This window comes from Pan troglodytes, chromosome 14, assembly GCF_028858775.2.
Source record: "Pan troglodytes isolate AG18354 chromosome 14, NHGRI_mPanTro3-v2.0_pri, whole genome shotgun sequence".
Taxonomy (NCBI): Eukaryota; Metazoa; Chordata; class Mammalia; order Primates; family Hominidae; genus Pan; species Pan troglodytes.
The window spans coordinates 19,418,921-19,446,072 of NC_072412.2; the positions used below are offsets into that span (position 1 = coordinate 19,418,921).

The following is a 27,152-nucleotide window of genomic DNA, read 5'->3' on the forward strand; positions in this document are numbered from 1 at the left end:
TGAAAAGGGTCTGTCTATAGTGATTACACACCAATGACTGAATGCAGCCCACATGTCACAGCCGCAGGTCCAGAGTGGAACTGTTTCAGAGAGGCACAGCTATTTCCACGGGCCGCTCGAAATGGCATGTGTCTGGGAGCGTTTCTGAAGACCAGCATGAGATAAGGATGACCTGAGGGACTTATCAAAATGCAGATTCTGGAGCCCATTCCGGGCTGACTGAATTCGACCTTCTGAAGGTGGGTGCTGGGATGGACATTTTAAGCAACCCCACCGGGTAATTCTTAGGCACACTGAAATGGGACCATTTTGCTGCTCCTTGCAACCTGGACTAAGCCTGGCTGATTAAAAATCAACCCCTGGCTGGGCGTGGTGGCTCACGTCTGTAATCCCAGCACTTTGGGAATCCAAGGCGGGTGGATCACCAGAGGTCAGGAGTTCGAGACCAGCCTGGCCAAGATGGTGAAACCCCGTCTCTACTAAAAATATAAAAAATTAGCCGGGCGTGGTGTTGGGCGCCTGTAATCCCAGGTACTCCGGAGGCTGAGGCAGGAGAATCGCTCAAACCCAGGAGGTGGAAGTTGTGATGAGCCAAGGTTGCGCCATTGCACTCCAGCCTGGGGAACAAGAGTGAAACTCTGTCTCAAAAAATAAAATAAATAAATAAAAATAAAAATAAAAATAAAATAAATAAAAATAAAAAATAAATCAACTCCTAAGTTTATTAAAAATACAGATTTCTGGCCGGGGATGGTGGCTCACGCCTGTAATCCCAGCACTTTGGGAGGCCGAGGCAGGTGGATAACGAGGTCAGGAGATCGAGACCATCCTGGCTAATGCGGTGAAATCCCGTCTCTGCTAAAAATACAAAAAATTAGCCGGGTGTGGTGGCAGGTGCCTGTAGTCCCAGCTGCTCGGGAGGCTGAGGCAGGAGAATGGTGTGAACCCGGGAAGCAGAGCTTGCAGTGAGCCAAGATTGTCCCACTGCACTCCAGCCTGGGTGACAGAGCGAGACTCCGTCTAAAAAAATAAAAAATAAAAAATAAAAATACAGATTTCTGGGTTGTGGGACCAGAAGTTCTGATCCAGTAAATTTGGGAAGCCATGGGCTATAGTCTGTAATTATTTGGTTCTTATGATCTTATAGCTGGACTTAGCACTTGTTATGGATTGAATGTTTGTATCCCCCCTGAAATTCCTGTGTTGAAATCGTAACCCCCAATTAGGAGGTGGGGTCTTGCGGAGGTGATTAAGGGGAATAGAATTAGTGCCCTTATGAAAGAGATTCCGGAGAGCCCCCTTGCCCCTTCAGCCACAGGAGGGCACGGTGAGAAGGCCGTGTCTGTGAACTAGGAGACAGTCCTCACCAGACATCAAATCTGGTGATGTCTGATTTTGGACTTTCAGCCTCCAGAATGGTGAAAAATAAATTTCTGTGGTTTATAAGCCACCCAGTCTATGGTATTCTCTTATAGCGGCCTGAACTGATTAGGACAGCCCTATTTTGACGAACGTACTTCTGGGGAAACTGAAGATCTTGAGCCCATTGACATTAGCTCCAACTGAAGGGTGTCTGTCTTCAGCACGTAGAAATGTGGTGTATGGGGAGGAAACACACAGTGTTAAATTTCAAATCCCACACCTCTTTTAAGGAGGTTAGAGCCTGTGTCACACTTTCAGCCAAGAGTCTCTCTCTGATATTAATTCTGAACTTAAATAGTAATTTTTGACAAGTGCCAGGCATACCCCTTCATGAGCAGAATCTAGAAGACCACTCACAGGTCTCTCTTTGAGCTGAAGTTCAGCCAGAAACAGTCAATTCCCCTCTGGATTTATGCCTTCTCTTCAGTGAACATTGAAGAGTTGAATAGATACTGGCTACCATTTGGAAGAGACTGTTTCATGTTGTATTAATATATTTCAAATAGAGAACTAATGTCTAAGTTAATAAGAGATGAATAAAAGTAAATGGTATACAAAGAAATAATTATTTACAGCTTACTGCTAACCATGATTTAAAATACCACATTAATCCTGAATCTATAAACTTAAAAGTTTGGTTAGGAAAAAGCTAGAAATCAATTATACCTAGAAATAATTTAGGTTGACAAGCACCTTCACATTTCTGAGGCTGATTAATGATAGAGTCTTTGCTGTCTGTAATATTATCTTTAAAGAGATTCTTGGCTGTAGTTTCACAGTTAATTTAATTCCTCATCTTGGTGAGATTTTCCCACTGCACTCTGCCATCTGAATGGTTTCAAGGCCTTCTGTTACTTCACCAACTGTTTCCCTATTAAAATGGCCTGAAAAGGCCTTGGCCAGCCTGCTCTGTTCTTCCATCAGCATTCACCTAAGTACTCCTCATGGGTGGGAGAAACCATGGCAACAGCAGTTCTGGCGCATAGGGAGGTTATTCACAGGGCTTCAGAAAGCTACCGGCAGGTCCCTCACAGTAAGGAAGCCAATGAGCCTTCTTCCCCTCCCAACAGCCATGCCACAAAGTCAGGAGAAAAAGGATTGGTATTTCAGATGCCGATTAGTTCAACATCCACTTATTGGTACTCAGTATGTGAAGAATCATGTTGAGGCAGGAGCAAAGGGAATGAGATCAGCTCTTCTCTGTTCAGGAGCCCCTGCCCTAGTAGAGAAGCAGAGAGAACTTAGCAAAGCAGAAACACCCTCAGAGCACCCTGGGGAGGAGGGTCGGGAGAGATGATGCTGCCTGGAGGGAGGCAGGAGAATCCTCAAGAAGAAGACTTTGAGCTGGTCTAGAAGGACAGGGTGGAGGAAGGGACAGGCAGGCAGGCCATTCCGGGTAGAAGAGAGCTTGTGTAATGCCCAGAGGTGGGGATAAGAAAATGACCCTTGAGAAACAGCAAGTGCCCTCGGGAAGGTTGAAAATGCAGAGCATGGAGACTCCCCATCACTCTCTCACAGACTGAGAGATTAACTGGAAAACTAAGGCTGGACTGTGGTTGGAGGGGTTGGGAAGCCAGTGGCCCAAAACACAGATGGGTGTCAACAAAAACAAAACAAACTCAAAGACAAGCCAGGAAAAGCCTTATGTCTCCAGTCTAAGGGTCAGTAAAGGGGAAGCCTAGCAAGACATAAAAATTTTAGGCCGGGCGTGCTGGTTCACGCCTGTAATCCCAGCACTTTGGGAGGCCGAGGCGGGCGGATCACTAGGTCAGGAGATCAAGACCATCCTGGCCAACACGGTGAAACCCCGTCTCTACTAAAATACAAAAAATTAGCCAGGCGTGGTGGCACACGCCTGTAGTCCCAGCTTTTCAGGAGGCTGAGACAGGAGAATTGCTTGAACCCAGGAGGCAGAGGTTGCAGTGAGCCAAGATCGTGCCATTGCACTCCAGCCTGGCGACAGAGCAAGACTGAATCTCAAAAAAAAAAAATTTTTTTTTTAGACAATAACCAGTCTACTTCAGCCAAATATCCCAGAAAAAACTGTGTCCCTGCTACCACTCACCCATGCCAGCAAAGGCCAAACAGGTTGCCCAGGCTTCTGCCCTAGCAAGGCTGTAATAGGGTGCCCCAACATCCCCACTGGGACAGTGTCAGAAAAAGCAAAGTAGGGAGCTTGGACTTTTGTCCCAGCAGGTAACAAGACCCTCCTGCCACATGATGTTAGTGGCGGCCATATTGGGAATCTGGACCCCATCCCACCTACCAGTAATGAGGCACCACTGCCCCTCCCCCAGGTGGTGTCAAAGAAGGTCTAGTGGAGAGTCAGGACTTTCATCAGTGCCTACTAGAAATGCGGCCACCCCCACCATGGTGTTGGTGGAGATTACACTGAGAGCTGGAACTGCCAACCCTGCCCCACAAGGAGCCTCTCCTCACCTTGGGTGTCAATGGAGGTCAAATGGAAAAGCTGGACTTCTACCTCCACCTGACAGCATGAGGTGGCACCCATTCCCTTCTGGAGGGGTGACAGAGAAAGCCAGTTAAAACAGAGATTTTAAAGGAGATCCAGTCTTATGACATAACACCCAGAGTGTCCAGGTTTTTGTTGTTGTTGTTGTTGTTGTTTTTTGAGGCAGAGTTTTGCTGTTGTTGCCCAGGCTGGAGTACAGTGGTACAATCTCGACTCACTGCAACCTCCGCCTCCTGGGTTCAAGCAATTCTTCCACCTCAGCCTATTGAGTCGCTGGGATTACAGGTGCCCACGACCACAACCCACTGATGTTTTGTATTTTTTTTAGTAGAGATGGGGTTTCACCATGTTGGCGAGGCTGGTCTCAAACTCCTGACTTCAGGCAATCCACCCGCCTCAGCCTCCCAAAGTTCTGGGATTACAGGTGTGAGCCACCACGCCTGGCCAGACTGCCCAGGTTTCAACTGAAAATCCCTTGTCATACCAAGAACCAAGACCTCAACCTGAATAATCAAAACAATACGAAGATGGCAGGGATGTTAGAATAATCTGACAAAGATCTAAGGCAGTCATGATAAAAAGGCTTCAATGAACAAATACAAGCATGTTTGAAACAGAAATAGAAAATGTCAGTGAAGAAATAGATGATATAGAGAAGAACCAAATGGAAATTCTAGAACCATAAAATACAATAACTAAAATAAAAATACAAAAACTAAAAATAGAAAGAATTAGTGGACCAAAACAATAGAAACTACTCAATCTAAACAACAGAGAGAATAGAGACTGAAAAAAAATGAGCAGAATTCTGGGTACCTGAGTTACTATAACAAAAGCCTTGACATTTGAGCCATCAGAATCCCAGAAGTTGAAGAGAAAGAGGGCAGGTCTAAAAAAGGACTTGAAAAAATAATGGCTGAAAACTTTCCAAATTTTGTAAGAGATCTATATCCACAAATTCAAGAAGTGAACCCTAAACAAAATAAACCCAAAGAAATCATGCCGAGACACATCATAATTAAATTTCGGAAAACTGAAGACAAAGGAACAATCTTAAAAGTAGCCAGAGAAAAACATTGCCTATAGGGAAAAACCATTCAAATTTCTCATTAGAAATTATGGAGGCCAGGCTGGGTGTGGTCCCAGCACTTTGGGAGGCTGAGGCAGGCAGATTGCTTGAGGCCAGGAGTTTGAGATCAGCCTGGCCAACAGGCGAAATCAGGGCTCTACTAAAAATACAAAAAAAAAAAAAAAGAAAAAAAAAATTAGCCAGTGGTGGTGGTGTGCGCCTGTAATCCAAGCTACTCAGAAAGCTGAGGTGGGAAGATTGCTTGAGCCCAGGAGGTGGAGGTTGCAGTGAGCTGAGATTGCACCACCGCAAGAAATCATGGAGGCCGTGGCACAATATTTTTCAGGTCAACTCAAAATTCTATTCCAGGCAAAAATATCCTTCATGAGTGAGGAGGTAATAAAAACTTTCTCAAATAAAAGAAAGCAAAAAATTTATCACCAAGAGACCAATCATAAAAGAATAGCCAACAGAAGTTCTATATTCAGAAAGGAAATGATAAAAGAAGGAATCTTAGAACATCAGAAAGAACATGTAAGCAACAGTATGGGTAAATACAATAGATTTTCCTTCTTCTCTTGTGTTTTCTAAATTATATTTAGCAGTTGAAAGAAAAATTACAACACTGACTGATGTGGTTCTAAATATATGTAGAGGAAATATCTAAGACAATTATAAATGGAGAAGGGTTAAGGGACATAATGGGAAATAAGGTTTCTCTATGTCACTCAAACTGGTAAAGTGACAACATTAGGAGGCTGTGATAAGTTGTGTAAATACAATATAATACCTAGGGCAACCACTAAAAATGTTACAGAAAGATACACACAAAAATAATAGATACATAAAAATAGAACTCTAAAAAACATTTAAGCAAACTACAGAAAGGGACGAGGGAAAGAAAACGGAAATAAAAAACAGACATAACAAACAGAAAACAAAAAATAAATGGCAGATCTAAGCCTTAAAACATCAACAATTACATTAAATATAATTGGTCTAAATACATCCATTAAAAGACAGATTAACAAAATGGACTAAAACACATTACTGAACTATGTGCTGTCTATAAGAAACTCAATTCAAATTTAAGGATATAGGCAGGTCAAAAGCAAAAGGATGGAAAAAGGTATATCATGTAAACTTCAGAGCAAAGAAAATTAAGAGCCAGAGACAGACATCATATAATGCTAAAAGTGTTAATTCACTAAGAAGACATAGGAATCCTGAATGTGTATGCACCAAATAACAAAGCTGAAAAATAAGTGATGCAAAAACTGATGAAACTGAAAGGAGAAATAGACATATCCACAAATATAGATGAATACTTGAACACCCTCTCTCAATAACTGATAGAAAAACTAGGCAGAAAACCAGCAAGGACATAAAAGAACTCAACGACACCATCAACCAAAAGGCTCTAGTTGGGATTTACCAAGCACTTCACCCAACAACACTGAAATATACATTCTTTTCTAGTCCAACAAATGTGTACCAAGATAGGCCACATTTTATTTAAAAATATCACACCTGTTTTAATCAGGTGTGATAAGAAATGCAGGCATGGAAATGACTGTCATGAAGGAAGAGGTTTTTACTTAGAGTGCTCTAGAAATAGGGGGCAAACACACCATGCAGAGCCACATGGAAAAGTACCAGAGTCAGTCAGGAGGCAGAGGGGGTCAGGGGGAAATGTGGGCAAGAGCCATTAATGTGGTTACTCTGGGAAAGGCAAGGCAGAGTAAACAGGCTTAGCAGACTTGGGATTGGCTAGTGTGAAACTTTCAGGGGGCTCTGAGGCATAGGGGCTATCCCCATTGGTCTGATATCTGGCCCTGGACTGACTGGGGCAGGTAGACAGTGGCCTAGAATGTGAAATCTCTGTGAGCGACTGATGAAGGGGGTGGTTAGGGTCTAGGTTTGGAATGGTTGGTTTGCATATGATTGGTGCACTCACAGGGAGTTATTTGCCATCTCTAGGAATTAGCTGGCTCTGGGAGGGACAGTCTCCCCAAGGTTAGTAAGGCCACGAACATTATTCTGATATCAAAACAGAAGAGTAAAAAGACATGCTTAATACATAAGCCATGAAACAAACCTCAATACATTTCAAAGAATCAAATAATAGTGTGTTCTCTGGCCATAATAAAATCAAACTAGAAATAAATAGCAGAAAGATAACAGGAAAATTTCCAAACACTTGGAAACTAAAACACACTTCTAAATACATTGTACCAAATGAAATTAAAAAATAAAACATATCAAAATTTGTTAGCATAGCTAAAGGAGTGCTGATAGGGAAATGTATATCACTGAATGCATACTGTAGGAAAGAAGAAAAGACTGAGATCTAAGTTCCTACTCGAAGAACCTAGAAAAAGAAGAGCAAAATAAACCAAAAGCAAAAAGGAAGAAAATAATAAAGATAAGAGCCGAAATCAATTATCCTGAAAACAGAAAAAGAAAAGAGGATATTGATGAAACAGAGAGTTGGTTCTTTGAAAAGATCAACAAAATTTAAAATTTACAAACCTCTAGGAAGGCTGACAAAGGAAAAAAAAGCGAGAAGACATAAATTACCAATATCAGGAATGAAACAGGATATATCGCTACAGACCCTGTGGACATCAAAGCAATAATAAGGGAATCTTGTGAGCAACTCTACACATACACTTTGCAACTTAGACAAAATGGACCATTTCCTCAAAACCCACAAACTACCATAGCTCAACAAATATAACATAGATGATATGAGCTGTATAACTATTAAGGAAGTTTAATTTATAATTAAAAATCTCTCAGAAAAGAATTGTTCAAGGCTCAGATAGTTTCACTGGAGAACTCTACCAAATGTTTGAAGAAGGATTACCACCAATTCTACATTTTTTCCAGAAAATAAAAAAAGAGGGAACACTTCCTAGTACATTTTGCGACGCCAGTGTCATACTGATCCTAAAACCAGATGAGTACAGCATACAAAAAAGAAAACTACAGACTAATATCCTCCATTAATATAGAGGCAAAAATTCTTAATAAAATAGTAACAAATGGAGTTTGGTACTGTATATAGAGAATTACACACCACGACAAAGTGAGGTTCATTCCAGGGATGCAAGGCTGGTTTAATGCTAAAACAATAGTCAATATAATCTACCGTATTAACAGGCTAAAGAAGAAAAATCATATGATTAATCAATTCATGGAAAAACTTTTTTTTGGCCAAAATTCAAAAGGCATTCATGATTTTAACAACTCTCAGAAGAATGAGAATAGAGATGAACTTCCTGAATTTGATAAAGAGCATCTACAGAAAAACCTGTAGTTAAGATTATACTTAATGGTGAAAGATTGAGTCCTTAATGCTCCCCTTAAAATCAGGAACAAGGAAAGGATTTTTGCCTTTACCATTCCTATTCAGTGTAGTGCTGGAATGCCTAGCCAGTGCAATTTGACAAGAAAAGAAATTAAAAGGCATGTGGACAGGAAAGGAAGAAATAAAATTCTTCATATCTACAGATGATATGATTGTCTACATATGATTGTCTACATAGACTCCTAAGAAATCTACAAAAATCTAGAACTAATAAATGAATTCAGCAAGATTGGAGGACTCAAACAAATAAGCAAACAAAACCCAAATGTATTTCTATAAACTAGCAATGAACATGGGAACATTGAAATTAAAATATAATACTATATTCAATCAATCAAAGAAAATGAAATATTTAAAGTCTAAATCTAACAGAACATTTACATGACTTGTATGCTGAAAACCACGCAATACCAATGAAAGAAATTAAAGAGGATATAAATAAATAGATAAACTGTGTTTGAGCCTAGGATGATCAAACATAGTAAAGATGTAAATTCTTCCCAAATTGATATACAAGTTTAATGCCATTTCTATCAAAATCCCGGCAAAAGTTTTTGTATACAGAGATGAGATTATTCTAAAATAATCCTTATAATGGATCCATTCATATAATAGAAAGGCAAAGGAACTAGAATAGCTAAAACAATTTGACAAAAAAGAATAAAGTGGGAGGAATTACTCTTGCAGATTTCAAGATTTATTATGTATCTACAATAATTAAGACTGTTTGATATTTGCAGAAGGATAGACCCAATGGTCAAAGGATCAGAACAGAGAACCCAGAACTAGACCCATACAAACATGCCCAACCGGTTTTTGATAAAGATGCAAAAGAAACTCAAATGGAGAAGAGATTGCCTTCTTATCAAATGGTGCCAGAGCCATTGGACATCTACATGCAAAAAAATGAACCCCAACTTAAGTCTCAGACCTTATCTAAAATTTAACTCAAAATGGGTCACAGACTTAAATATACAGTGTAAAACTATAAAACTTTTAGAAAAACATAGGAGAAAGTCTTCAGGATCAAGGGCTAGGCAAAGAGTTCTGAGACTTGACACCAAAAACACAATCCATAAAAGAGAAAAGTGATAAATTGTGCTTCATTAAAGTGAAAAACTTTTGTTCTTCAATGACCTTGTTAAGAAGATGAAAATAAAAGCTACAGAGATGTGTTTAATTTGTTTTAAAGCCACGAAGTGAAAAAATATTTGCAAACCACTTATCTGTACAAACCAGTGCCCAGAATACATAAAGAACTATCAAAACTCAACAGTAGGAAGACAAACAATCCATTTAGAACAAGGACTAAAGACAGGAAGAGGATACAGAGATGGCAAATAAGCACATGAAAAGATGTTCAACTTCGGCTAATGCAACTAGGGAAATGCGAGCTAAGCACACCAGTCAGAATGTATAAAATAAAAAATAGTGACAGTACCAAATGCTGGTGAGGATGAGGAAAAACTAGATTGCTCTTCCATTGCTGGTGGGATTGTAAAATGGGTCAGCTACTCTGGAGAACCGTTTGGCGGTTTCCTTAAAAGCAAACAATGCAGCTATCATATGGTCTAGCAATTGGACGTCTGGGCATTTATCACAGAGAATGAAAACTTTCATTCACAGAATAATCTTTACAGGAACAATTCATATTATTCATATATGTAAAAAACCAGAAACAGTCAACATTTAACCAATCTCAGAAGGTGACATACTGCTTGATTCCTTGTATATAACATTCTTTAAATGACACATTATAGAAATAATGAGCAGATGAGTGGTTGCCAGGACTTAAGAAGGGGATGGCAGGTGGGACGGGAAGGAGTTGGGTGCGGGTATAAAAGGCAGCATGAGGGGTCCTTATGGTGATGGAAATGTTTTGTATCTTGACAGTATCAGTGTCAGTTTCCTGGTTGGGATCTTACACTACAGTTTTGCAAAAATTACCGCCAGGGAAACTGCGAACAGCACATGGGATCTCTGCATTGTTTCTTATACCTGCACGTAAATCTACAGTTATCTCCAAATAATAATTTTAATTAAAAAAAGAATGAAACACTTATAGGACAGTCAGAGAACACTGGCTGTAGTTTTTAGTGTGATGGTGACATTGAGCTTTTTCGAAAGATTAGTCTGTATTCTTAAAAGATCCATACTGAAATATTTCAGATGACATTCTGTCTGGTATTTGCTTCAGAATAATCCAGAGCGAGGGAGAAACAGGTGAGGTCCACCAGGAGAGTGAATGGCTGTAAGCAGGGCATTGTGGAGCTGGGTAGTGGGTATGTGGGTGTCTTTACATTAGACACTACATGTGATTCTAGTGCCTGGGGCAGGGCAACATGGTGGGGAGGCCATTGGCTTTAGACAGGGTCAGACCGGCTGTGAATCTTGGCTCTGCTACTTATTAGCTGTGTGACCTCGCTCAATCTACTCAGACTTTCTTTCCTCTTTCTTTCATTCCTTCTTTCTATCCTTCTTTCTTTCCTTCTTTCCTTCTTTCTTTCTTTCTATTTCTTTTTTTCTTTTCCTTTCTTTCTCTTTCTTTTTTTTTTTTTTTGAGACTGAGTCTCACTCTGTCACCCAGGCTGCAGTGCAATAGCATGATCTCGGCTCACTGCAACCTCTGCCTCCCGGGTTCAAGCAATTCTTGTGCCTCAGCCTCCCGAGTAGCTGGAACTACAGGTGGGTGCCACCACGCCCAGCTAATTTTTGTATTTTTAGTAGAGACGGGGTTTCACCATGTTGGCCAGGCTGGTCTCAAACACCTGACCTCAGTGATCTGCCCGCCTGGGCCTCCCAAAGTGCTGGGATTACAGGCATGAGCCACCACACCCAGCCTCTATTCAACCTTTCTGACCTCAGTGTCTTTGTCTGTAAAATGAGGCTAATATCTCATAGGGTAATTGGGAAGATAAACAAGATTGCTGAGGAAGAGTGCAGGGTGAGTAATAAAAGGTTCTTGGGGTAACTTTACCTGAGGACGGAGAGAGGAAGAGAAGCCAGTGTAGGAGATTGATGGGCAGGTGGAGGTGGGGCAGGAGAACCATGGTTAGGTTGGGCAGTATGTGGGAATCTAGTAAAATATTAGTTTTATTTAATTTTTAATTTTTTTGTGATAAGGTCTTGTTCTATCACCCAGGCTGGAGTGCAGGGGCGTGATCATAGATCACTGTAGCCTCAATCTCCTGGTCTCAAGCGATCCTCCCACCTCAGCTTCCTGAGTAGCTGGGATTACAAGTTTTTTTTTGTTTGTTTTTGTTTTTGTAGAGACTGGGACTTGCTGTACAAAAGAATACAAGCTGGTCTCAAACTCCTGGCCTTAAACGATCCTCCTGTCTTGGCCTCATGAAATGTTGGGATTACAGGCGCAAACCGCCCTGCCCAGCCAGTAAAAGATTTTTAAAAGAATTGTTGGAAGAAGACATCTGAGAAGAAGCCATCAGATGTGGCATTCAGAAAGTCATTGGTGTTGATAATGGCTTCAGTTCAGTGGTGAAGGTGGGCCCAGATTCATTGCTGTGGAATAGTTGGGGAAAGAGGAAGTAAGTGCCTGCCATTCTCAGAATCTTGATGGCAGGGTATGGAGAGACCAGGCTGTAGCTCAAGAGGGAAGGAGCTTTTAGAGAGGTTAAAGAGCAGAAAGAAACTAAAAATGAAGAGATTGAAAGTGAAAGAGAGAGGAGGGTTGTTTCCATATCCTGTCCATTGTGAATCATGCTGCAATGAACACAGGCGTGCAAGTATTTCTTTGAGATCCTGGTTTTAACTCTTTTGAGCATATACCCAAAAGTGCAATTCTGGATCATTTGGCCATTTTACTTTTAATATTTTAAGGAGCCTCCATTCTGCTTTCCATAATGCTGCGCGCTTCTACATTCCTAACCCTGCATGAGAGCTGCATTTTCCCCACATCTTCACCAACACTCATCCTTTGTTTCTGTTTTGTTTTTTGATAATAGCCATCCTAACAGGTGTAAGGTGATATCTTATGGTAGTTTTGACAGATAAATGAAGACAGAAAGTATGGTATATCCATACAATGGAATATTATTCGACCTTAAAAAGGAAGAAAATCCTGCCATCTGCGGCAACATGGATGAACCCAGAGGACATTATGTTAAGTGAAATAAGCCCGGCACTTATTCCTGATCGTACTGATGTGAGCGTCTAAAACAGTCAAACTCTGAGTAGCAAAGAATCCAACGGCAGTTTCCAGGGCTGGGGAGGGGTGTGGATTTAAGGAAATGGGGAATTATTATTCAATGGATATAATTCAGTTATGCTAGAAGAATATGTTCTAGAGATCTTCTGCACAGCATCCTGCCCGTAGTGAACAATATGTATTGCACACTTCAAAATACGTTAAGAGGACAGTTCTCATGTTAAATGTTCTTACTGCAAAAAACAATGCAACACAGGGGCCTTTTGGAGGTGATGGGTATGTTTATTACCCTGATTGTTGTGCTGGGTATCCCGGGTGTTTCCATAGGTCCAAACCCATCAAATTAGGCACTTTAAATATGTGCAGTTCTGTGTATATCCATTTTACCTCAGTTTGTTGTTTAAAAAAGGAGAGAGAGAATGGAGGGGCCAACTGCAGCAGTCCTGGGGGAGAGGTGGGGAGAAGATGCCTCCTCCGTTCATACTGGGATTATTGCCAAGGCTGTGTTATTTGCCCCTGATCTTCCCCACTTCCTGTGGGCTTCATGCAATACCCGTACCACCAGCGATTTAAAAAGAAAGGAACAGGGCTGGACGCGGTGGCTCACGCTTTTAATCTCAGCACCTTGGGAGGCCGAGGAGGGCGGATCACTTGAGGCCAGGAGTTGGAGGCTAGCCTGACCAACATGGTGAAAGCTCATTTTTACTAAAAATATAAAAATTAGCCGGGCATGGTGGCACACGCCTGTAATCCCAGCTACTTGGGAAACTGAGGCATGAGAATCGCTTGAACCTGGGAGGCAGAGGTTGCAGTGAGCCAAGATTGTGCCACTACACTCCAGCCTGGGCTACAGAGTGAGGCTCTGTTTCAAAAAATAAAAATAAAAATAAATAAATAAAATAAAAAGAAAGGAACATCCCAGGAAAAGCAGGGATTATGAATGCCAACTTGATTGGTTTAGTGTGATGATGAAATTGTGATTTTGCTTTAAAAGCTTAGTCCTTGGTTTTTATAGATTGGTACTAAAATATTATGGCTGAAATATTTTGGGGTTTGCTTTAGACTAAAGAAAATGAGAAGAGTATTTTTGTTTCTCTGGAGCAAGTTTTTGAAGGAGGTCCTGGAAGAATCAGCATGCCACACCAAGCCCACATCTGTGTTCACCATTCACTGGATGTCCCCATGGGTGGTGTATCATGCTATGTCTCTTTAGGAGTGAGATCACGGGTGTGCCATTGCTCCCAGCAGCGATCAGTCTGCACCTGCCTCACCCACACCCATACTAATGGCATCTGTGTCCCATCTGGAAATCCTTGGGGGGAAAGAGGTTTCCCACCTCTGGGTGCTAATCTATGGGTGCTTTTCTCAGTCACATGGGATGAAGGCTTAAGACTTCCCTAACCTCCTCTCTTTCTGGGATGAACTGACCCTGAGGACATCATCCTTGTGTCGTACAAGTGGCCCCCTCCAAGCTGAGTGCTCTGTAGGCTGCTAAACTTAGCCTCTGCCTATTTGCAGGGAGGGTGCAAGTATCCCTGTTGAAGTGCCAGGCCCTTCCACCCACAGTAACTGGTGGCCTTCCCAGCAAAAGCACCCAACCCGCTCATCATACCACGAGGGTTGGCAGCAAGCTGCCCAGATGCAACAGAAACCACAAGGCATGTGAAGGCTTAAGCAATGGGGACGAGCTTTATTGAGGCAATCACATCCACATTTCAGTTGTTTGCAATGATTGGCAAATGGATGAGTTAAAAAAGCCTTCTGCTTCCACACTGTTCCGTCTACATTCAGAAAGCAGTAAAAATATATTGTGCAATGAACACTTTCCACCTTAAGCGTATCATGACAGTTCACAAATTTGCCAACAGACAATGCAAAACAATATTTACAAGATAGACCCTTTGTAAGTTCCAAATTTAGATACTTGTGGTGTAATTCTAAAACTAACATCACATGTTTTTCCAGGTAAGGAAGACCAGTCATTATAAAAATACTTTATATAAATTCAAAGTCAGAACTAAAAACATCCAAGCCTATAAAAATATCTTTTCCCAATAAAAGTATCAATTTCTGGATAAATGTTCCTTATCAACAACAGTTGTATAAATTTTCAGAAAGTACCCACTTTGTCAGAGTCCACTTAAAAGGAACCTGTCAAAGTGACTGCAATGCTCCTTTGTCAAGCAGTCTCTTGTTTTCAGAGATGGACCACATATTTGATTACGTTGTGTATGAATGGAGCAAGTATCCTACAAAAAGTTAACTCAAGTGTCTATTTATTATGAAAGTCATTTACAAACTCTTCAGGCTACAGAAGGAACTTTCAGGTTGGTATTGCCTTCTGGAGAAGACAGAAGTCTCCTTATGACGCAGCTACATTTTACCTTGAAATGTTTAGCTTGGGAAACCCGTGATTGCATTTTGACCACTATCTGAAATCAGCTCATTCATTTCATTCTGCTTACTCTCCTTTAGGGCATGATTGGGGTGATTTTTTTGCGTCTGTGCTCTCTTTGATCTCCTAAAACACACTTTCAGCAGCAGGTAGCACAACTCTGCCACGTTAAGCAGCATGCAAATCACAGACGCAGAAATCATAAAAATAGTAAACACGGTCTTCTCTGTTGGCCTAGAAATAAAGCAGTCAACAAGGTTGGGGCAGGGGTCAATCCCACATTTCAACACCCAGGGCAGGTGGTACCCATTGTAAAGGAAGTAAAACACATACATAAAGGCTGCTTCAAAGATGATTCGGAAAAAGATGCTGCTGGTGTACGTCCACCACAGCGACCCCTCTATCCGAACCTTCTGCTTTTTAATGTCCTCTATGTCTTTGAAATCATTCCTCTTCTCTCCTCGCCTGAACTTGCGAGTGGTTTCGTGCCTGTAGTAGGCCACATGCATGGCCACCAGCAGCGCTGGGGTGGAGACGAAGATCAGCTGGAGGGCCCACAGCCGGATGTGGGACACCGGGAAAAAGTGGTCGTAGCACACATTTTTGCATCCCGGTTGCAGTGTGTTGCAGACGAAGTCCTCTTGCTCGTCACCCCACACTTCCTGGGCAGCCACCACGAGGATCATGACTCGGAAAATAAAGATGACTGTGATCCACACCTTCCCGATGCTGGTGGAGTGTTTGTTGACACCTCCGATGAAAGTGTGCAGGGTCCCCCAATCCATTGCGCTGGTTTATCCCTAAACAGACAAAAGTGGGCAAAGGTTTATTAGTGGAAGAGGCCTTGGGAAAGTGACACAGTGATATTACAGACTGAAGCCAACTTTATTTTAAGGTAGGCTGTGATATTTTACAACTTCAACTCCCTGCCCTGCTAGTCTGAGGTTTTCTGAAAAGGAATGCCCACCCTGAAAGCATTCTCATGTTTGGCCAGGTGTGGTGGCTCACGCCTGGAAACCCAGCACTTTGGGAGGCAGAGGCGGGCAGATCATGAGGTCAGGAGATCGAGACCATCCTGGCTAACAAGGTAAAACCCCATCTCTACTAACAATATGAAAAAAAATTAGCCTGGCGTGGTGGCGGGCACCTGTAGTCCCAGCTGCTTGGGAGGCTGAGGCAGGAGAATGGCGTGAACCAGGGAGGTGGAGCTTGCAGTGAGCTGAGATTGCACCACTGCACCCCAGCCTGGGTAACAGAGCAAGACTCTGTCTCGAAAAAAAAAAAATTATCATGTTTTTGGTCAGAAACAACTTTTTGGAAGAGGGGTTAGGATCATCTTGATTCAACTAAATTCAGATCATATATTAGATTGCTGTTTGCATTAATCCAGGAACACAGGTAAACGAATTCATTTCCAAGCTCCCTTTTAATCACTGTCTGATCCGTTACACCAGATTGGCTTTCTCCTAGGGCTCACCTAGCTTCCACAGTAGATTTTATTCATTAAATAGCTTATTCAGGGGGAAAAAAAACTTTCATTGGAATGACATATTCTAGTTTACCCAACAGACTAAGAAGGGAAAAAACAAAATACTTATTAGCTTACTTTATACAATATATTTATACTTAATTCTAGCTTGAATAACATCATCTGCCATACTCATGTGTTCTTAGGAAATCTAATATTGTCAACTACTGAGAAAGCGTCTTCCAAAAGAGATTCACAATCTTTTATAAAGATTGCTCCATTGTTCTCCAACATATCTGCAGTATAACCAAGCCCACGTTGGCTTTGTCTCCCCAGCGGGTCCTGTTTGCGCCAGGGGCAGCCGAGGAGGGGATCTGCTGCCCTTGCCACCCAGTGCCTCCTTCCCTGTTAATGCACTGATTCTCTATCCCGAGAGAAAAAGGACTGCTTTACAGCTATGGACACTTTTGCTATAATTCAAACAGCTGCCTTCTTAGCCTATACTGCCACAGAAGACTATAGAATTGGTCAGCATTCTCCTTTGAAAAATAAAAGGAGGTATCACGGACCCTTTGAAAATTTTCAGAAAGTAAAAGACCTCTCCCCAGAGTAATTCACTCAGGCATTTTTTTTACAGGCTGTCGGGGCATGAGGGAGTCACCAAAGTCCTTCTCTTCACCGGTCTTAGACTTTCTTATCCCTGAGTGGGTGAGGGACACCTGTCAGCCTCCCCTTCTCAGGCCAGCCCCCTGGACCTCACGCTCTGGCCCACACACCTGCCCCTCTGCATTACGCTGGCTGCTCTTGGAAGCAGTGGGGTAAATGGAGGCAGCCTCTCCCCACCCAGGAGTGCCTTGGCCTCAGAGTGGGGTGCTACTGTGTGCCCCAAGGCAACATCTTTTGTAGACTTAGAAAGTCAGCAGACCTGTTGGAAAAGTCCGACTCCTAGTTCAGTTGGCTTTCTGAGAAATTTTTTTTTTTTGCCCTTGGTTGGGTATTAATATTAAGCAACAATTCTCCATTCCCCCCTCCCCAGCCCCTAGCAACCACCATTCTGCTTTCTGCATCTATGATTTTGACTGCTCTATAGTCCTCATATAAGTAGAAATCCACTGCACTTATCTTTCTGGAACTGGCTTATTTCACTCAGCATAATGTCCTCGAGGTTCTTCCATGTTGCTGCGTGTGACAGGATTTCCTTATTTTGGAGGCTGAATACTATTCCACCATATGGATGCTCCCCATTTTGTTTACCCATTCATCCATCAATGGACACTGGGTTGCTTCCAGCTTTTGGCTGTTGTAACACTACTGTGAGTGAGGGTATACTATTTTTTCAAGACCCTGCTTTCAAGTCTCTTAGGTATCTAGATGTGGGATTGCTGGATCTCATGGTTATTCTATGTTCAATTCTTTAAGCATTTCCACAGGAGAGCAGAATATTATTATTCAGTATGAAAAGAGGGGCCCAATTCCTGGAGAAGGGCAAATATCTTGATTTTTAAAATAAGAGAAAATGTATATGTGTGAACTGGGGGACTTTCTGTTGAGCCCCCAGCAACATTCTAAAACAGTGTCACTAAACTTCTTGTTAAGAGTTCCGTGATAGCAACTATGGCAACGGCAATGGCACCGAGTCTTGGAATCACAATGGTCTTTGTTGCCGCCTCTCCTATCGTTGGGAGGTTGTATTTTCATGATTCCTTCAATAACTGCAGCCTAGCATTTTACTTCAGGAATATCAGTATTCCTTAGGAGGAACATCCTTATCAGCGGGACATCAGTGCCACAGCACAAGGTTGCGAGAAAGAGACTGAGGCTCAGGCTGTGTGAAGGGAACAGAGTGCTGGGCTCCCCGGGCAGCCCACATTGGAAGAGTGGGCTCTTTCCATGTTTCAGGAAAGACCTGGCCCTCGGGGGCGCATCAACAGGTGTGTGGACAGATGGAAGAGGCTGGAGGTTACCTCACAGCCGAGAGAACAGAACAAACACTAGCTTGAGGAAGACGCTGAGGCACAGGGCGGCGACCCTGGAATGTGAAACAGAGGATTCAATGCCTGCGTGGATCTAGGACTAAGAACTGGATCTGACACTCAGCATTAACAGAAAGCCAGGTTTTTCTTAAAAAAAAAAAAAAGAAAATTGAAATGGGCTACCCTTCACACCGTGTTTTCTCATCCCTTGAAGCATTTCATCAGAGGCTGTGTAAGTGTCTGCTGGGATAATGCACAGGGGCCTCCTCTGGGAGCCCTGGTCCCAGCGTTCCATAATTAAAGTGTATGTACTAATGCCTCCCTTTCATATACAACACATTTCACAGCCAAAAGAGATGGCCAATGTCCACAGTAAATGCAGCTCCATTTAAAAAGCTCATGTTAAATGATATGATTTGTAAAATTAATTTTATTCTCAGATGAAAGACATAATACATTTTCCTAATTGTTGATGTTCTATCTCAAAAGCATTTCAAAATGTGACCAGTGAGGAGCAAGAAATTTGTACGTCTTGATGTTTAAACACATTTTACAGCAGCTGTTCACCTATGGGGTCAGTCCTGTTTATTTATAAAATGAAGATGTTTTCTTATTAACCAGGAAACACCTCCCATTGAAATTTGGTCAACAAAATGCCCAATCAGCAAGAGTTTGATTTATCAGAAAATGGTTCACATTTTCTCCAACACTTCAAAGTCCATAGAATTTAACCTCCCCAGCAGGTGAGACAGCTGTGTTCTCTCGGTTCTCTAGCCTGTGGCCTGCCTGAACAACGGCACCCCGTGGTCCCCTGTGGTCCAACCTTCTAGGAAGTAAACAGATCAGGGAGCCAGAGGGGGACATGGCCTGGATGATTCTGAGAGGCTAAAGTCACAGAAAAGGTCAAGAGGTCACAACATCCCCCCAGGAACACTGGTCCACGCTTTCTAGAAGCAGGGTCCCTGACCTCTGCAGCTTTGGGCTTCTCCCTGTTTTTTTTCTAAGAACAGAGACAATTATAAGGGCAGTAGCTTTTTAAATTTCTTTGGATTTTTCTGGGTCCCCAAGCCACACGCTCTGAGGGTGTTCTATCAACATAGCAAAACTGAACAGAATATAATCTGTTTCACAATGCGCGCTTCACAATACCGGTACTAAAAATTGGCAATCCACCTATGCCTTTAAAGGAAGAAAAGTAAAGGAGATGCCGAGCTTGCTGAGAAAAATGAGGTTAAATCCAATACAAGTGTGTCTAACTCCCCGGTCACTCAGGACAGTCTCCTGGTTCAGAGCGTCCTCCTGCAAGAGCCACAAAGGCCCTGTTATTCCTAACAGCAGAAGTGATCCAAGGGAGAAGCTGTGTCCTCTCTCCGAACCTGCCCGGTCCTGAGTGGGCTGCCCCTGGGTGCTCAGTGACCCTGAGCTGGTGTTTCCCAACTGAGACGGTGAGACAGTGGCTCTTTCCATTCTTTTCCAGGTTGTGTCACACCTGAGGGGCTCACCAACAAGCCCCAGGGATCTGCCGTGCGTATCATTCTCTGCAGGCCAACAGCCAGGGAGAGGAGAGCTCCCCTCGCAAGTGTCAAGAGATAGGCCAGGGTGATGGGCCAGCTGCGGGTTATCAAGCCCCCAAATTTCCAGCACATTGCTGCCATTACTGGCCAGGCCTGGCTGCCCCAGGAGACACTCCCACTCAAGGAGCTGTGGCAGGATGGCGGTAAACGCAGGAGACTCAGCAAGTTTTAAGGAGGACTCAACTCCACTGGCTGCTCCTGTCCTGACTTCGGTGGGTGGACAGGGTGGGTGGACAGACTGCAGAGAGGCCCAGAGGAAGGATGTTGGGGGTTGGGGGTGGCAAAGAAAGCGCCAGCCCCCAGGTTCTCCCTTGTAAAAACACATAACCACAGGCCATAATCTTTCACAAACCCTCTTGGTTGGAGAAGATTTGAAGGCTATTTCAATTTGTGAAGTCGTCACTAATTTCAAATTACTTTCCAAAATCATCGCATCCACTGGGACCCTTTGCAACTGTAGTAAACAAAGTACCTCTTTCCTCTCCTGCTTCTGGAGGGCTGGAGCCAATGGGAGGAGCTTTTTCAATACAAAGTGAAATATTAACTGTTTCTTCGGAAACCAGAGAGGTTCATTTTAACTGATGCCTCTCTGGCTGTCTTTTAAGGAAAGAATAGATACGCTTAGCTTCTGCAGTCTTCAACTTCTAAGAATGTGATTACATTTAAACTTAAAAAGGTAAACCGTGTTCGGTTTTGTAGTAAATGTAATCATAGTGAAGAACTCGATGCTGTATTCCTTTTTTTTTTGAGATGGAGTCTAGCTCTGTTGTCCAAGCTGGAGTACCGTGGCACGATCTCGGCTCACTGCAAGCTCCGCCTCCCGGGTTCACGCCATTTTCCCGCCTCAGCCTCTCTGAGCAGCTGGGACTACAGGCGCCGGCACCAAGCCCGGTTAATTTTTTGTATTTTTAGTAGAGACGGGGTTTCACCGTGGTCTCGATCTCCTGACCTCGTGATCCACCCCCCTTGGCCTCCCAAAGTGCTGGGATTACAAGCATGAGCCACCGCACCCGGCTGATGCTATATTCTTGATACTAAAGCTCCAGTCTGAAATATCTAGCTCTAAAAATAAGTAAACCATGGACTTTACTTTTGAGGATCCACACAGCATTGTGAAGATAGGTTGTTCTTTCCTTTTACAATTCAAATAATTTAGATCTATTGGCATTTGACTGCACTAATGAAATTTCTTGTTTTAAAACTTCTTAGGAAATTAATCACAACTAGCTTATTTATCTATGCCGTTATAATTTCACTAATGACAGAACCAAAACTAAAGCCCCCAAAGTTAGAGTGTAACCCCTCAGCATATTTTTCTAGATAGCTCTGTTCCCCTTTCAATGTCATTTAGCAAAAAAAAAAAAAAAAGAAAAGAAAAGAAAAAAAAATTTTTTTTTTGAGACAGAGTCTTGCCCTGTTGCCCAGGGTGGAGTGCAATGGTGCAATCTCAGCTCACTGCAACATCTGCCTCCCCGGTTCTAGTGATTCTTGTGCTTCAGCCTCCTGAATAGCTGGGACTACAGGCATATGCCACCACACCCGGTTAATTTTTTTTTTTTTTTTAGTAGAGACGGGGCTTTGCCATCTTGGTCAGGCTGGTCTTGAACTGCTGACCTCAGCCTCGGCCTCCCAAAGTGTTGGGATTACAGGCGTGAGCCATCGCGCCTGGCCATCTAGGGAATAGGTGATAGATCTGAGAACAGGAACATGTGCCTCCCAATTTCGAAGTTAGCTTTAGATAGTCGGGGAGTCTGCATAGATAAAAGGAAAACAATGTCAAAGCAAAACAAGCAAACCTGAGTCCTGTTTCCAACGACTGCCAGCGTTTCAGACCCAAAGAATGAGGGCAAGGTCCCTCTGCGAGGGTTTCAGACCTCCTTCTCCTACCCCACTGGAGTGCCTAGAAGCCAGTGGTGCACAGTGATGATATGAATGTCAATCTTTGCTCGGTCAGTGAGGATGTCGCCTGTTGAGGGAAAAATAGTAGCTGTTGCCATATTCCTTTAACTACCCCCCGCCCCCCGAAATATGTCCCCTGAATAAACTTTGTGGGTAGTTTTTCTTCATTCCCAGAACTGTTGTGAGGTAAGTTCAGAAATTGCCAGCTTCCTGATGCTCTATGCTTTGAACACACAAAATAATCAAAGGTGCTCTTTAGTAGGATCCTTTCCCTATCAAAATAACAGTAACACCCAATCTGAGGCCTCAAGCTCACTCCTTGAGCAAAACAAAAAGGGACAGGGGAGAGTTTGAGACACTGGCTACACCCTGATCCCCAAATCAGTGGTTTAAAAAAATCTCAGGCTCTTTCTTCAATCAGGAAGAATAGATTTCTTTTGTCTCTAGAAATCTCAGGTCATCCAAGGGACAACCTGATAGTTGATTTTTAAATTTAGTGACAAAAAACTTCAGCAACTGTCCTGATAGAGTAACAGCTAGTGATAACAATGGGTCAGGGATTCATATGTTTCAAAATTAACTCAATAAAAGTGAAACGTTTCTCTCTGCGGAGTCTAGATATAAAAATGGAAAACTCATGAAATTACGTATGTTTCTTACATCATTTAAGAATTCAAAGAGTTAAAAATTAATTTCCATTAAGTTAAACTTTCCTTCTCTGGGTCTTGTTAGCAATATATGTTTGTTCATTCAAGCAAACCTGTGTCCTCTCCAAACATTTAAGCTCAACTAGATTTAAATGACCCTGGGAATAAAAATGGAGCAGGCCCTCTGGGGTTCCAGGTCTATGCTCATGCACTAAGCAACTAAAACAGAAATCATAACCTATGGCAGGTGGCCATTAGAAGGTTATGCCCTCACAGACCAAGAAGCTTGGGTCAGAAATTACTTTCCCACAGTTTTATCCCATTTAACATTTAAACTAATGTATGCAAACTGCTCACAGCACCTGGAATATTCAAATTGAATTAAAGATGCATGAAGAGGGCGTACAAGTTAGAATTTTTCTTTCGCCATACAGAAATTGTTTAGCCAGATCTTCTGTACTTCTTTTCCTTCCTAACACTCAGAATTCAGAAGAGAAGACATAAGAAAAAAAGCATAAAGTCATCATTACCTGTATCAGAATTTGTTTAAAAAACAACCAGTGGGGCAGGTGAACTGACCAGCGTCTTCCCAGCTTTAGTCACTGCAGTGGCAATGAGGCGCTCTCCACACCCCCAGTTATGTGACAGGCTAGAGCCCTGGTGTTCTCTCTTCAGAATCCCCCTCTCCTCCTTGGCAAGCTTCAAGCAACATCCCCAAAGACGCTGCTGGATCCAAACAACAGACAAAGCTCTCCACAGGAGCAGTTCTGAGCAGCACCCTGCAATTCTAAGGAGACTGCATGGGGGCAGGACATTTTCTTCTAGAACACTGGTTAGATTCTGCTAGAACTGGGGCAAGAAAATAGCTGTGTGGCATAAAGTCTACTTGAGGGGAAAGAACAACCCGGCACGGTTACGTTCAATCAGACACTAAACAGAGTGCACGCCCACCCAGGGGACACTGAGGTCGCTGGGCCAGTGTCCCCGCCTGGTTGCAGGTCCCTAACCCCTCCGGGAGTGCAGAGCTGCGGGCAGGCCACACTCACCCTGACCCGTCCTGCTCCCCAGGAAGGGAGGTCAGCCCCGTTTGCAAAACACAGGATGCCCGTGACACCGGAGACACGTCTTCTTCACCGACAGGAAGTGCCTTCTGGTGCCTGCACGTTTTAACTAAGATGTGTCGCCAATTACTTTTAATTACTGTCGTCCACGCTATTGTCATCAGCATTTCACAAGTTTCTCGGAAGCCCATCACGCAGCCCATACCCTGCGGTTCTCCGGGGACTTATGCATCGGCCCAAGTTGAGGGTTTGTCTGAACTGAAACCCGCATCCTAGACCTGGCTTTCTTCTCCCCAAATCCAAGGGGACACGCCAGTGACCCACAAAAGCTTAGAAAATCCAACACGCAGCAAATGAAACGGGGGAAAGGGGCACCGGCCCTCACTCTGGCCTCTTAGACACACGATATGAAACCTTCATAAAACCTGTTGTACAAGTCAAAGGGGACCACGCTGGGGTAAAAGTCAAACCAGTCCATCCTCGTTCCTCTGCGTACAGAGAGAGGGTCCAGCGCGGGCGGCGCCCACTGCCATCGGGCCGGGGCCGGGGCCGGGGCGCGCGGACAGGAGGGTGCGGATAGAGGCAGATCGGGGGCCCGGTTGCCCCACGTGCGGCCAGACACCCATCCCGGCCGCGCTCTGCCGGCTCTGATCCGGTGCCCGACAGGAGCGACAGGGGCGAGGTGGGGACCAGCCGCCGACCTCACCTGTTTTGTTTTCTTGGAGGAAATTCCTCCGCTGGGGGGCCGAGGTGGCGCCGCCCGCTCGCCCCCCGCAAGACCCAGCCTGTCCGCGCCCGCTTACCTGCTCTGCGGCCGGCGGCCCTGGCGCGGGCTCTGCGCGGGGCGGCGCCCTTCGCTCCGGCTGGGCAGGCAGGTCGGGCTCGGGCGCCGCCGGCTGTCGGGCTCTCGTCGGGCTTCGGGTGAAGGCCCCGGCTCCCACCTGCTGCGCCTTTTAACCGCGCCCCACCCCGCCTCTGCCCTGACGCGGCTCGGGCGGGCTGCGGGAGGCGAGCGCTGTCACTCGACGAGCCCCCCGCCCCCACCTGCCCGGGGCGCACTAGCCCCTGGGCGCGGACCGTCCCCCTGAGGAGCAAGGAGTGCAGGACCGGGGCTGTCCCCCCGGGGGCAGGGTGCGCAGAGCGGGGACCTTTTTCCCGTGGCGGGGGGCGCAGGGTGGGGGACCCCTAAGAAGTGCACAGTGCGCGAGGCCCTCTTTCCGGCCCTTGGAGGGAACGGGGTACCGGGGATGCAGGGGGTAGGGCTCTCCCTCGGGAGCGCAGAGGGCGGGCCCAGCCCCCTCTGCACGGGTGCAGGTGTGGGGCGCCTGCCCAGGCCCTCGAGGGAACTCTTCCTCCCTAGTGCACACGTGGGGAGCAGTGTGAGGGGCAGGCTGTGTTTTTGCCAGGACACATCCTCGGTCTTTCTGGGTACTCCAGCCTTCTCCTAGCCCGCGGGGTGCACAGACCTCTCCTATAGCAGCCTGGAGGTTCTTTATTAATTAATGACCACTTAGAGGAGGTACACGGGTTGTTTTTATTAATTACCTCCATCCTTTGAAGCCTCCTCCGGGGAAGCGGAGCAGTCCTTCCTCGGGACAGTGCACCAAGAGGGACCACATTGCCTCCCCGCTTTTCAGTCAAGACTAGAAAGCTCAGGGTCAGTACAGGGAGTGGTGCAAGGGCTGGTGGGGTGGAAACGTTGGAAGCTATTTAGGGACCTGGCTTTACAGGTTCAAACCTGTCATGCATCGGACAAAAGATGTGTGACTTGCTTATTCTACAAAATTGTTTGGTAATTAAACGTCCCCACCTAAACCATATGCCACTTGTTGGGTCATATTCTCCCATGAAACAATTAAGATGTCTGTTAAAGGTCATGGAAGTTGAGCCAAGACTTCATAAAAATCCGCTTTCCAAAATATTTTATTTGAGGAGAACAAGGTTCTTAAAGAATTTGCCCAAGTCAAGTTTTAAAAACTTTGGGGAGGCCCCTGAAATGGCCTTGAACCTGGAGAGTGGAGAGACACAGAAATCTCTAGGCTTTTAAAATTTTTTTATTTTTATTTATTTATTTATTTATTTGACGAAGTCTGGCTCTGTTGCCCAGGCTGGAGTACGGTGGTGTGATCTCAGCTCATTGCAACCTCTGCCTCCCGGGTTCAAGTGATTCTCCTGCCTCAGCTTCCCGAGTAGCTGGGATTACAGGCCCGCACCACCACTCCTGGCTAGGTTTTGTATTTTTAGTAGAGCTGGGTTTCACCATGTTGGCCAGGCTGGTCTGGAGCTCCTGACCTAAGGTGATCCACCCGCCTCGGCCTCCCAAAGTGCTAGGATTACAGGCGTGAGCCACCGCACTGAGCATCTCTAGGCTTTTTTGTTAGACATCCTCACACTGCCCAGATGTGCCCTATGCAGTGAATCTTGGGTGCTCTGTCCTGCCCCACACAATCTAACCACTGTGGACTTCCCAGTCTCCTCTCCATTCCTCTCCCAGACAGATGCTTCAGCCAGGCTCAGCTGTTTGCATAATAAAATAATTTTTCTAAGCAGATTGTAGACTTCTTTGGGGATTATAAACAGTTTAAGCTTTTCTTCCTCTTCTTCTTCTTTTGCATTTCTACAATACTAAGTACTTTGCTCATAGTATGCGCTGCTCCATGAGTATTTGAATATTGCTTGGCAAAGCTGAACCAGCATAGCAGATAGTCCTGGAAACAGCTTTTGCTTTTTCTAAAGCATGCCCTGTTCTCAATCCTGCACCTGATTCCATGCAGTACTGTGTCTGAGCATTGACATTCTGGACCAGTGGAAATTGTTCTAGGACTGGTGCAGGATAGAACTTTCAAACCAAAGTTGTCACAGAGAATGTGTTGCATTTGCTCATGTGTGCAAAAATGAAACCATCTCATCACTGTGTAAAATATCTCTTTTTCTGTTCAGGTTATCTATATTAGTCTGCATGGCCTTAACATTGAACACTGTCCTTCAGTTTTTGCTACTCATCAGACAGTCTTGTTGCAGCAGAAATTAAATGTGGACTGTATAAAACTTAAGGACTTGATGGGATGCTCATTTGAAAACTGAAAATTAGTTGTCTTAGTCCATTTGTGTTGCTATAACAGAATACCATAGACTGGGTAATTTATAAAGAAAAGAAATTTATTTTTCACAATTCTAGAGGCTGGGAAGTCTGATATCAAGATGCTCACATCTGGCGAGGGTTTTCTTGCTGTGTCTTCCCATGGCAGAGGTGGAGGGGCAAAAGAATGAGAAGGATAGGGAAAGAAAAGAGAGGTGGGGGTGGAGAGAGAGGAAGGGGGTCAAACTCATTGTTTTTTCAGGAACCCACTCTCAAGATAACTAACCCACTCTAGAGATCACAGCATTAATCCATTCATGAGGGCAAAGCCATCATACCTCCTCACCTCTTAAAAGTCCCTCCCATTTTTCAACACTGTTTCATTGGGGATTAAGTTTCCAACACATGGACTTTAGGGGACACATTCAAATCATAGCATTCTGTCTTAGCCCCCCAAATTCATGCCTTTCTCACATGTGAAATACATTCATTCCATCCCAATAGTCCCCAAAGGCTTAACTCTTCCAGCAACAGCTGAAAAGTTCAAATCCAGA

General features: G+C 44.1%; 1 protein-coding gene across 6 annotated transcripts; it reads right to left on the bottom strand.

The window, feature by feature from the left end:
- Window positions 1-14,165: 14,165 nt before the first annotated feature.
- Window positions 14,166-24,448, bottom strand: GJB6 (gap junction protein beta 6). Of its 6 annotated transcripts, XM_003314063.2 has the most exons (5): window positions 24,323-24,448; window positions 23,505-23,628; window positions 22,821-22,930; window positions 21,709-21,878; window positions 14,166-15,697 (listed from the first exon to the last, which is right to left on the bottom strand). In XM_003314063.2, exon 5 carries the CDS (start codon window positions 15,680-15,682, stop codon window positions 14,897-14,899), a length of 786 nt encoding a protein of 261 aa, XP_003314111.1. In that variant the 5' UTR covers window positions 15,683-15,697; window positions 21,709-21,878; window positions 22,821-22,930; window positions 23,505-23,628; window positions 24,323-24,448; the 3' UTR covers window positions 14,166-14,896. The 6 variants fall into 6 exon arrangements, with proteins under 6 accessions (XP_003314111.1, XP_001173938.2, XP_016780511.1 ...); XM_001173938.3 differs by lacking the exon at window positions 22,821-22,930; XM_016925022.4 differs by lacking the exons at window positions 22,821-22,930; window positions 23,505-23,628; window positions 24,323-24,448 and adding an exon at window positions 22,989-23,453 and having other exon boundaries at window positions 14,166-15,131; window positions 15,231-15,697.
- Between the last annotated feature and the right edge of the window lie 2,704 nt (window positions 24,449-27,152).

Bases quoted from the DNA above. Each gene is read 5' to 3' on its own strand.
- GJB6 (XM_003314064.2), bottom strand. From the start codon at position 15,682: ATGGATTGGGGGACCCTGCACACTTTCATCGGAGGTGTCAACAAACAC.